The sequence below is a fragment of the Leuciscus leuciscus genome (assembly GCF_965113295.1).
Source record: "Leuciscus leuciscus genome assembly, chromosome: 10".
Lineage (NCBI taxonomy): Eukaryota > Metazoa > Chordata > Actinopteri > Cypriniformes > Leuciscidae > Leuciscus > Leuciscus leuciscus.
In genome coordinates this window covers 44,219,529-44,232,028 of record NC_138734.1, presented here as the reverse complement: position 1 = coordinate 44,232,028, position 12,500 = coordinate 44,219,529, and the positions used below count along the sequence as shown (strand labels likewise).

Here is a 12,500-nt window from a genome sequence, read left to right as displayed (position 1 = left end):
GTGAGGGTTTCAGAGCGCCGAGAGTTGCTGCCACTCCTCCTGCCACCCCGATCATTCCCAGCGCGTTCCCCAAACGACTGGTGCGCTGCGTGGAGAGACCAGCGAGAGCTCCGACACAGCACAGACCCGAGCCCAGGTACATCATCTACACACACACACACACACACACACACACACACACACACACACAGATTATAGAAACTCTAAGATTAAGCCTTTTTTATCCAGAATGTGGGAAGAGCTTGAGTTTGTTGCCCAGCCCTGTTTGTTTGAACAGCGAGAGGCGTCTAAGCTTACGCTACTCCTACATCTACGTCATACATCGTCAAGTGTTACTCTTTTGGCGTAAGTCGATCTTCCGGAAGCTAGTTATTTTAGCAGATAAAGTTTTAAATATGGATAATTTTCTTACACGAACGCAGAAGAGAGTCATATACACCTAGGATGGCTTCAGGGTGAGTAAATCATGGGCTAACTTTAAATTTTGGGTGAACTGTCCCTTTAAGACTCCTAACCCCTAATTTCCACCAACTGCGGAACGGCGGCGGAGTCAATAGGTTTATTTTCAATGTCAATGTGTGTATTTTCACAGACTGCGGAACGGCTGCGTTCCGACTCCGGCGATCAGCAGCCCTCCGGAGCAGATCCGCAGAGCTTCTATTTTTGCCGGATGCCGGAGAGCTCCGCAGCAATTCAGCCCTTGTATCGCGCGATCATACGTGAATTTGCGAGATCTCGTGGGTCCTCGTGACTTCAGCTGTCAGTCATGGCCGCAGCCGTTCCGCAACAAATCCGGACCTGGTGGGTATTGAAGGACGGCGGAGCACAGAGCCGTTCCGCAGTTGGTGGAAATCCAGGGCAAGAGTCTGTGGGTCTTTCAATAAAAAAAAAAGAGATTTTGCATATTCTTTATTTATAGTTATTTGTGTTTGTTTTATTTTAATATTTTATTGTTTGTGTAGCACTATGGTCAACATTGTTGTATTATTATGTGCTTTATGAATAAATTGGAATTGGAATTGGAATTGGAATATCCCTTAAATGTCCGTCTGGTTTGAACTTGCCGCTGAAACTGCTCTCTCCGCAGAAGCTTTGCGTTTAAAGAGCTAATAAAATATTCAGACTCAGATCAATATTTTGTGTCTAATTATTCACTTATGTTGCAAGTAGCCATGTGACTCTCACACACCTGCTCGATGCTGTACCCGCCGGCCACGGACGCCCCGTATCCGCCCACAAACACCAGTCCGGGCAGCGAGTACAGATAGTTGTGCTCCGGAGGATCCGTCGACCTCTTAAACATGTCCAGCATCCTCTGGGTGATCAGGAAACCACCTGAGGATCACATGATGAAGACCACATTCAATTCAATTCACATTTATTTGTATAGCGCTTTTCACAATACACGTCGTTTCAAAGCAGCTTTACAATCCATATTACAATGGTGTGTGTGTGTGTGTGTGTGTGTGTGTGTGTGTGTGTGTGTGTGTGAGAGTGTGTGTGTGTGTGTGTTATAGAGTGTTGTGTTGCTCTGACCTGCGATGTTGATGGAGGACACAAACACAGCAAGGTTTGTGTGTGTGTGTGTGTGTGTGTGTATGTGTGTGTGTGTGAGTGAGTGAGTGAGTGAGTGAGTGAGTGAGTGTGTGTGTGTTATAGTGTTGTATTGCTCTGACCTGCGATGTTGATGGAGGACACAAACGCAGCGAGGAGAGCCAGAGACTCAGGCAGAGACGAGGGAGTCAAACCTCCACCCATCAGAACCAGCCCACCCACTGCTGTCAGACCTGCACACACACACACACACACACATCAGAACACACACACCCATCAGAACCAGCCCACCCACTGCTGTCAGACCTGCACACACACACACACACACACACACACACACACACACACACACACACACATCAGTACACACACACACACACACACACACACACACACACACACACACACACACACACACACACACACACACACACACACACACACACACACATCAGTACACACACACTCATCAGAACCAGCCCACCACTGCTGTCAGACCTGCACACACACACACACACACACACACATCAGTACACACACACACACACACATCAGTACACACACACTCATCAGAACCAGCCCACCCACTGCTGTCAGACCTGCACACACACACACACACACACACACACACACACACACACACACACACACACACACACACACACCTACACACACACATTCATCAGTACACACACACACACATACTCACACTAACACACACACACACACATCAGTACACACACACACACACACACACTCACACACACACACCTACACACACACACATTCATCAGTACACACACACACACACACACACACATACTCACACTAACACACACACACACACACACACACACACACACACATCAGTACACACACACACACTCACACTAACAAACACACACACACACTCACCTGAGATGGCGTTGGTCACTGACATGAGTGGCGAGTGCAGAGCGGGAGTAACGCCCCACACAGTGTGATATCCCACAATTCCTGCAAGGCCAAAGGTCGTCACCATCTGAGTGAAGGCAGCATTGGGGGACGCGATTCCCAAAGCCAACACGGTCGAGAGACCTTGACAGCCAAACACACACAGAGAGAGAGAGAGAGAGAGAGTGTTCACTGAATCATTCATTAATGAACAAATTAATTCATTCATTTGTTTGTTCGTTCGTTGTCGTATTTGATTATCATATCAGTGTCACAGGCTACATCATGGCAGGAACAGAGGCAACAGTAAATACAAACATTTAATAAAGTTCAACTTAGAGGAAAAAAAAGACTAAACAATTTTGTATAAACATCATAACTCTATAAAATATTCTTTACTTGTTCTTGTGACAAAAAAAGAATCAGTTTTTCTGGGTGTATCATGCAAACCAAGTCCTTCAAAACTGTCCTGATTTGTTCATTTGTTCGTTTGTTCATGCCTTCCTTATTCATGAATTCATCAGTTCATTCATTTGTATCATTCATTCGTTTTTTTAGTGATTCATTCATTAATTTATTTGTTCATTGATGAGTTCATTCATTTAGTCATTCATTCTTTGGTTCATTCATTAATTTGTTAGATTAGATAATTTAGTCATTCATTCATTTCATTGTTCATTCATTCATTCATTCATTCATTTGGTCATTCATTCATTCTTTCATTTGTTGGTTCATTCATTTGTTAGTTTATTCATTCATTCGTTCATTCATTCTTTCATTTGTTGGTTAATTTGTTAATTTAGTCAATTCATTCATTCATCCATTAGTTCATTCATTCATTCATTCATTTGTTTGTTCATTAATTTGTTTGTTTTTTAAGTCATTTATTCATTCATTCGTTCGTTTGTTGGTTCATTCATTTCTTAGTTTATTTAGTCATTCATTCGTTTATTCATCCAATTGTTCATTCATTCATTTATTCGTTCATTTGTTGGTTCATTAATTTGTTTGTTTGTTTAGTCATTTATTCATTCATTTGTTCATTTGTTGGTTCATTCATTTGTTAGTTCGTTTAGTATTTCATTAATTTGATCATTCGTAGTCCCACAAGGCTCAGTACTGGGACCGTTGCACTATATAAATAAAGGTGACTTGACTTGATTCGTTCTTTCTTTCATTCATTAATCTTTTTGTTTGTTCATTCATTTAGTTGTTTGTTTATTCATTCATTTGTTTATTCGTTCATTCATTCATTCATTCATTCATTCATGTATTTGTTCGTTCGTATATTTGTTCATATGTTTGTTCATTCATTCATTCGGTTATTAATTAATTAATTTGTTCATTCATTTATTAATTAGTTTGTTTGTTCATTCGTTCATTCATTCATTCATTTATTTATTGATTCATTCGTTCATTCATTCATTGGGTTATATATTCATTCATTCATTTGTTTGTTTTTTCGTTTGTTCATTCATTGTATCATTAATTTGTTTATTTATTTATTCATTAATTTGTTCATTCATTCATTGGGTTATATATTCATTCATTCATTCGTTAGTTTTTTCGTTTGTTCATTCATTGTATCATTGATTCGTTTATTTATTTATTCATTCATTAATTTGTTCATTCATTCATTGGGTTATATATTCATTCATTCATTCGTTAGTTTTTTCGTTTGTTCATTCATTGTATCATTAATTTGTTGTTTTATTTATTCATTCATTCATTGAGTTATATATTCATTCATTCATTCGTTAGTTCATTCATTGTATCATTAATTCGTTTATTTATTTATTGATTAATTTGTTCATTCATTCATTGGGTTATATATTCATTCATTCATTCGTTAGTTTTTTCGTTTGTTCATTCATTGTATCATTAATTCGGTTATTTATTTATTTATTGATTCATTTGTTCATTCATTCATTGGGTTATATATTCATTCATTCATTCGTTAGTTTATTCGTTTATTCATTCATTGTATCATTCATTCGGTTATATATTCATTCATTCATTCCTTCATTCATTCACTCATTCGTTGGTGTGATTCCTGACCTGCTGTGTAGACGCCCGCTGATGTCATGGTGCGTTTGAAGGGTGAAACCACGGCCCGTTTCTCGGCCTCGAGCTCGGCCACGCTCTTGTGTTTAACGGGAGGCGGAGGAGGGCTGGTTTTGGGAAGCGGTGCGGGAAAAAGATTCTGACCTTCCTGGAAACAGGAAACAAAATATAAGAATATGTATGAAAAGGTTGTGTGTGATTTCTAATGTCAGCATGTGTTCATGGACGTCACAGGAGTGAGTTTATGTGTGTCCTGATTCACCTTCATCACCATAGTCCCTCTGATCACATGATCCAGTGTGTGTGTGTGTGTGTGTGTGTGTGTGTGTGTGTGAGTTTATGTGTGTCCTGATTCACCTTCATCACCATAGTCCCTCTGATCACATGATCCAGCGTGTGTGTGTGTGTGTGTGTGTGTGTGTGTGTGTGTGTGTGTGTGAGTTTATGTGTGTTCTGATTCACCTTCATCACCATAGTCCCTCTGATCACATGATCCAGCGTGCGTGTGTGTGTGTGTGTGTGTGTGTGTGAGTTCATGTGTGTTCTGATTCACCTTCATCACCATAGTCCCTCTGATCACATGATCCAGCGTGTGTGTGTGTGTGTGTGTGTGTGTGTGTGTGTGAGTTCATGTGTGTTCTGATTCACCTTCATCACCATAGTCCCTCTGATCACATGATCCAGTGTGTGTGTGTGTGTGAGTTTATGTGTGTCCTGATTCACCTTCATCACCATAGTCCCTCTGATCACATGATCCAGCGTGTGTGTGTGTGTGTGTGTGAGTTTATGTGTGTTCTGATTCACCTTCATCACCATAGTCCCTCTGATCACATGATCCAGCGTGTGTGTGTGTGTGTGTGTGTGTGTGAGTTCATGTGTGTTCTGATTCACCTTCATCACCATAGTCCCTCTGATCACATGATCCAGCGTGCCGTAATCGAACTCCTCCTTCGGCTCGAAGTGGAAGAACTCTTTATCGGGGCTGATGGCCTTCAAGAGTTTGATGATGTTGTTGGAGTAAAGCGAGCTCGCCTGAGTGGGCATCTGACTGGGCAGATCCGTGAAGCCGATGTGTGTCACGCCCTACACACACACCAGCACACACACACACACACCAGCACACACACACACACCAGCACACACACGTCAGACTCGCTCCCGGAGACACAGGCTGAAGAACAGACGCTCTGATACCTGATGGACGTAAAGCTGAATATGTGTGTGTGTGTGTGTGTGTGTGTGTGTGTGATACCCGATGGACGTAAAGCTGTCCAGGTTTAATGGTCTCGATGTTTCCTCCGGCCTCCGCCGCCAGATCCACCACCACCGACCCGTCCCTCATGCTCTCCACCATCTCACGCTTGATCAGCACTGGAGCCGTTTTACCTGATCACACACACACACACACACACACACACACACACACACGCCTCTATAACACACTGCTGCTGCGTTCAAATGACACAAGACAAGCCACATGACAAACACTTGCGAGTGTGTGTGTTAGTGAGAGAGAGTGAGTGAGAGTGTGAGTGAACATCTGTGTGTGTGTGTGTGTGAGTGCGTGTGTGTATGTGTGAGTGCGTGTGTATGAGTGTGAGAGTGTGTGAGTGTGTGTGTGAGTGTGTGTGTGTGTGTGTGTGTGTGTGTGTGTGTGTGTGTGTGAGTGTTTGAATGAGAGTGTGTGTGTGTTTGAATGAGTGTGTGTGTGTGTTTGTGTGTGTGTGTTTTTGAGTGTGTGTGTGTGTGTGTGTGTGTGTGTGTCAAGTCAAGTCAAGTCAAGTTTATTTGTATAGCGCTTTTCACAATACAGATTGTATCAAAGCAGCTTCACAGTATTAAATTAAAATAATACAACAAAGTTTGTTTCAAGAGGAATTTATTGATTGATAAAATTAAATTAAATATCCCCAAAATATCCCCAACTGAGCAAGCCAAAGGCAACAGTGGCAAGGAACCGAAAAACTCCATCAAGTGACCTAATGGTGTCCTAAAACTCCATCAGGTGACCTAATGGTGTCCTAAAACTCCATCAGGTGACCTAATGGTGTCCTAAAACTCCATCAGGTGACCTAATGGTGTCCTAAAACTCCATCAGGTGACCTAATGGTGTCCTAAAACTCCATCAAGTGACCTAATGGTGTCCTAAAACTCCATCAGGTGACCTAATGGTGTCCTAAAACTCCATCAGGTGACCTAATGGAGAAAAAAAACCTTGGGAGAACCCAGGCTCAGTCGGGGGCCAGTTCTCCTCTGGCATTTATGAGCTAGAGGCCGGATTGTAGTTTGAACTGTGGGATTATATGAATGCCTGGCTGAAGAGATGCGACTTTAATCTAGTTTTAAACTGGGAGAGCGAGTCTGAGCAACATGTTTCCTTATAATATTTCCAAGTGGCATCATATATATGGAAAATAACAGAGGGCCTAATACAGATCCCTGCGGCACTCCATAGTTTACTGGAGTTATGATCGATTTTTCTCCATTTAAATAGACAAAATGGTAGCGGTCAGATAGGTATGATTTGAACCAGCTTAGTGCTTGTCCTTGAACACCAGTATAATTTTGTAGTCGATCTAAGAGTATTGTGTGATCTATAGTATCGAACGCAGCACTAAGATCAAGTAAAACTAGTATTGAGATACAGCCTTGGTCAGAAGCTAAAAGTAAATCATTTGTGATTTTAACGAGCGCAGTTTCAGTGCTATGATGCGGTCTGAATCCAGACTGAAACTTTTCATAGATATCATTTTGTTGCAAGAAAGAGCCCAGTTGAGCGGACACCACTTTTTCTAATATTTTAGACATAAATGGAAGATTTGAAATGGGTCTATAATTTGCTAGATTATTATGATCTAATTGTGGTTTCTTAATGAGAGGTTTTATAACTGCCAGTTTAAATGTTCTTGGAACATGACCTAAAGATAAAGACGAGTTAATAATATTGAGGAGAGGCTCTTCCACTACAGGTAACACTTCTTTCAGTAGTTTAGTTGGTATAGGATCTAATAAACATGTTGTTGTTTTAGATGAAGTGATAAGTTTATTTAACTCTTTTTGTTCTATAGTTGTAAAGCACTGTAATTGTTCTTGCGGGGTGATAATTGAAGCTGAATTATAAGGCGCGATTGAAGATTGAACGTTTACAATTGTGGTTCTGATGCTTTCTATTTTCTCAGTGAAGAAGTTCATGAAATCATTACTACTGAACTGTAACCGGATATTTTGTTCGGGTGACGTCTGTTTATTTGTTAGTCTAGCCACGGTGTTAAATAAAAACCTTGGATTGTTTTGGTTGTTTTCTATTAGTTTGCGGAAGTGCTCAGCCCTGGCCGCTTTTAGGGCCTTTTTATAACGCGACATACTGTCTTTCCAAGCGATTCTAAAGACCTCTAAATTAGTTTGTTTCCATTTACGCTCTAAAATACGGGTTTCTCTCTTTAAAGCATGCGTAGTATTGTTATACCATGGTGCTTTATTTTTCTCTCTGACCTTTTTTAATTTAATAGGTGCAACCACATCCAATGTTCTAGAGAGAATGGTGCTCATAGTGCTAGTTAGTTCTTCTAGTTCATCTGTTTGTTTGGGTTCAGGCAGCAGCTGAGACAGATTAGATAAGAAATTTGAGAAATTATCTATGGTGGATGGGAGGATTGTTCTGCCTGGTTGATAACGCGACGCCGCATGACATATTACAGCAGTACGTAATATGCAAGTTACCATGTAGTGATCAGTGACTTCATCACTTTGTGGAATGATATCTATATCGGTTGGATCGGTTCCATGTGATATAATTAAATCGAGTGTATGATTAAGACGATGTGTTGGTCCGGTGACGTTTTGCTTGACCCCAAATTAATTTAATAAATCTGTAAACGCAGCTCCTAACGCATCATTTGGATTATCTACGTGTATGTTAAAATCTCCAACAATTAATGCTTTATCGACATTGACTAATAGGTCTGAGAGAAAATCTGCAAACTCTTTTAGGAAATCAGCGTAAGGCCCTGGCGGTCTATATACGGTAGCCAAGGCTAGAGATAATAGGGATGTTTTTCTAACATCTAAGAGCGTAACATTTAGTACAAGTACTTCAAATGAAATAAACTTATAACCCGTTTTCTGAGTAACATTTAGAATATCTCTATAAATGGTTGCAACACCTCCGCCACGACCAATCAGACGGGGCTCATGCTTATAACAGTATCCAGGAGGAGTAGACTCATTAATACCGAAATAATCATTTGGTTTAAGCCAGGTTTCAGTAAGGCAAAGTACATCGAAGCTATTATCTGTGACTATTTCATTTACAATAACTGCCTTAGGTGTGAGTGATCTAATGTTTAGAAGACCTAGCTTTAGAAATAGTTTTTGTTTACTAATAGCAACATTTTCTGTTTTAATAACAATTCGATTTTTCCTAGATCCTGCATTAGATTTATTATTTGATCTCACTAAACGAGGAATAGACACGGTTTCTATGCAATGTTCTACACTAGTATTTATATCAGTTGAATTGGTGCAGCAGAGACTATGATTTGGACTTTTGGTTACTAGTCAAAGGGTATTTAACATTTTGGAGATGTTATCTGACAGAAGATCCGCTCCGAATCTGCTTGGGTGTAAGCCATCAGGACGGAAAAGCCTAGGACGCTCCCAAAACAGATTCCAATTATTTACAAAGAGCAGTTTCTGCTCATTGCACCATGACATTAACCATTCATTTAGCGCAAATAATCTGCTGAACTTTTCATGCCCTAGTCGGTACGTGGGAAGCGGTCCTGACACAATGATCGTTGTTTCAGGCGATGTGCTGCGTACCGTATCGATCAGATTCCTGAAGTCTTTCTTCAGAATCTCCGTCTGGCGCAGCCTGATGTCGTTCACTCCCGCGTGCAGGACCACAGTTCCGACGCGCTCGTCACCGTTCAGGATCTCGGGAACGCGAGCAGCGATTTCAGAAACACGAGCACCAGGAAAGCAGTGACTTTGCACCTTACTTTTACCTAACGTAGCGTGTACGTGCCGAACGATGGAATCGCCGATGATCACAGCATCGCGTTCTGTTTCGCGTAGAGGGGAGAAGCGGTTTTGTGTGGATAACTCGAAAACCGGGAGGGTCGGAGAAAGTCTTGGTCTAAACCTGACTCGCGTCTTCCGCTGCGGAACCACCCAGGCTTCGTGGTGGCGTGTTGGAGCCGGAGTGAACGAGACCATGGCTGAGTGCGACCGATGCTGAGGAACGCACGGAGTAGACGCGGTCGGAGTCAGCGGGTTAGTAACGTTAAACACTGATTTGTGTGCATCGGCGCGTGATGTTTCAAGAGCCAAACACCGGTCTCTCAGCTCGGCCTGTCTCAATAAAAGGTCGTGGATCTGTTTCTCAACAGCTTCCAGCTCAGACTGCAGTGCGTGCAGCTCAAATGTGTCCTCACCTGCACCAAACGGTAGACTACTTACATCTGATATATTCGCCATTTTAACAGATGGACAGTGAGTTAGCAACGAAGCTACCAGTGATGCTATCAATATAATACTAATTTATGACTTAAGTCTTGGATATAATCCATTTATTTATTTATTTATTTATTCTTTTATTTATTTTTTTTAGTGGTAGGGGTGTAGAGTAGACGCACGATAGGCAAAAAAAATAAAATAAATGTTTGTAAGTGAGTGTGGAGAAGACGCGTTCAGCCGTGATCCACGGACGTACCTTTAAGAGTATCCAGCGTTGGATCACTAATAGGCTTGAGACGCGTCTGCTCAACAGTCCGCGTTGTAACTATGAGGTTTGAGCAGTAACGTTAGTGCTTCTCGGTGAGGAAAAGTAGAAAATGTTCGTTGTAAGCGAGTTTAAAGAGAAAAATCAAGAATTATAAATCAAATCGATAGAGCTCCAAAAACAACAACGCATTCAGACGCAACGCATGATAATAACAGGACAAGTCATTACTCACCGTGTTTGTTGAGTGTTTCTTACTCACCTGAGCTTTTATGAACTCAAAGGCGCGAGAGAAAATAAATAAATTAAAATAGCTGAGCGCACGGGTGGCGCGTTAACAGGCTAGCGAATTACTAGCGTGTTGTGCTAGTAGTAACGGAAGCGAGCGATGTCAGGGTTGGGTAAGCTGTATTTAGTAGTAATATAAACAACTAGAAATTGTAGTAAATGATGGTTCAAAACAAGGAAATACGAGGCTAAGACGGAGCTTACAGCACCGAAGCAGACACACTCACAGCAGGCAGCGAGGCAGACAGGAGCAATCGAATTAATCGAAAAAATCAATCGTTGCGGAGGTGCTCAGCGGCCAGGGCTGAGCACCTCCGTGTGTTTAGTGAGTGTGTGTGTGTGTGTTCACCAGGTATCAGAGCAGTGGTGATGACGATGTCGACTTCTTTGCACTGTTTGGCGAACAGACTCATCTCGGCCTCCAGGAACTCTTTGGACATCTCTTTAGCGTAACCTCCGACCCCTTCGCCCGACTCAGCGATGTTCACTTCCAGCGGCTCCGCGCCGAACGACTTGAACTGCTCCAGAGCTGCCGGTCTAACGGGAGACACACACACACACATCAGGACAGCTTCATTTCGACCGCAGCTACAGTGACGACACACACCTGGTGTCGAATCCTCTGACGATGGCGCCCATTGATTTAGCAGCTCCAGCCGCCGCGAGACCCGCCACACCACCCCCGATGACCAGCACCTGCACACACACACACACACACACACACACACACACGCATACACACACACACGCATACACACGCATACACACACACACACACACACACACACGCGCGCACACAGACACACGCACACACAGACACGCACACACAGACACGCACACACACACGCACGCACGCACACGCACACACAGACACACACGCACACACACGCACACACAGACACGCACACGCACACACAGACACACGCACACACAGACACGCACACGCACACACAGACACACGCACACACAGACACACGCACACACACACAGACAGACACGCACACAGACACAGACACACACACACGCACACACAGACACACGCACACACACGCACACACAGACACACACACACACACACACACACACGCACGCACACGCACACACAGACACACACACGCACGCACAGACACACACACACACACACACACAGACACACACGCACGCACACACACGCACACACAGACACAGACACACACACGCACACACACGCACAGACAGACACACACACGCACACACACACACAGACAGACACACACACGCACACACAGACACAGACACAAACACACGCACACACACACACACACACACACAACTCTATTCACTGCAGTACAGAAATCATAAAGCCTTGTTTATTTACTCCTGGGACCAAAATATATATGAATTCAATGGATTAGACATGCTTTGATTATTAAGGCGAGACACGGCAGGCAAAAACATCGTTTTTTTTTTACTGGTCAATTTTGAGATTTTTGGATATTTGTCTTCAATAACATGTCTTCTTTCAGACTTGTGGTGAAAAAAAGTCTGAAATACACATTTAGGTCTTTATTTTACTACACTTTGTCTGCTTGCGTCTGTAGATTTCTCATAAATTCAACAAAAGTTGTCGTTCTTAATCCTCCCGCTGCTCCGCGATCTCTGTCCGCTCCCTGTCATCACACACACCGCTGGAAAGCTCTCTCTCTCCTGTACAATGCTGTCGGATCCAAATATGGTCATTTCCTTTTTATCAGTAACCAATCATGAAAGTAAAAGGGCTGAATGCGCAATCTCATTGGCTGATGATAAATCTTTAAAGCCCGTTTTCTCAAAATGACTTTTCTCTCATTCTCCAAGTCTGAAATCTCCACTTCAGTCACACCGATATACACCAAACTCTCCAGTCTTGTACCTAGTTATATTATGAAGACATTTACAGAGGGATTTGTAAATATATTAT

At 42.4% G+C, this 12,500-nt stretch overlaps 2 protein-coding genes across 3 annotated transcripts in view; both read right to left on the bottom strand.

Moving 5' to 3' along the window:
* nnt2 (nicotinamide nucleotide transhydrogenase 2) overlaps positions 1 to 12,500 on the bottom strand; it is a 34,802-nt gene that overhangs the window by 14,630 nt on the left and 7,672 nt on the right. For both annotated transcript variants that reach the window (XM_082182327.1, XM_082182326.1), the window contains 9 exons: positions 11,169 to 11,257; positions 10,911 to 11,098; positions 5,804 to 5,937; positions 5,443 to 5,634; positions 4,546 to 4,699; positions 2,470 to 2,631; positions 1,677 to 1,787; positions 1,190 to 1,335; positions 1 to 145 (listed from right to left, as the gene is read on the bottom strand). The exon at positions 1 to 145 is cut by the window's left edge and continues 51 nt beyond it. In XM_082182327.1, the coding sequence (XP_082038453.1) occupies positions 1 to 145; positions 1,190 to 1,335; positions 1,677 to 1,787; positions 2,470 to 2,631; positions 4,546 to 4,699; positions 5,443 to 5,634; positions 5,804 to 5,937; positions 10,911 to 11,098; positions 11,169 to 11,257 (1,321 nt within the window). The remainder of the gene's footprint in view (positions 146 to 1,189; positions 1,336 to 1,676; positions 1,788 to 2,469; positions 2,632 to 4,545; positions 4,700 to 5,442; positions 5,635 to 5,803; positions 5,938 to 10,910; positions 11,099 to 11,168; positions 11,258 to 12,500) is intronic.
* LOC309507927 (uncharacterized protein) lies at positions 5,949 to 10,069 on the bottom strand. Its single transcript, XM_082182394.1, has 2 exons — positions 6,748 to 10,069; positions 5,949 to 6,561 (listed from the first exon to the last, which is right to left on the bottom strand). The coding sequence occupies exon 1, from the start codon at positions 10,027 to 10,029 to the stop codon at positions 9,109 to 9,111; it is 921 nt and encodes a 306-aa protein (XP_082038520.1). The 5' UTR covers positions 10,030 to 10,069; the 3' UTR covers positions 5,949 to 6,561; positions 6,748 to 9,108.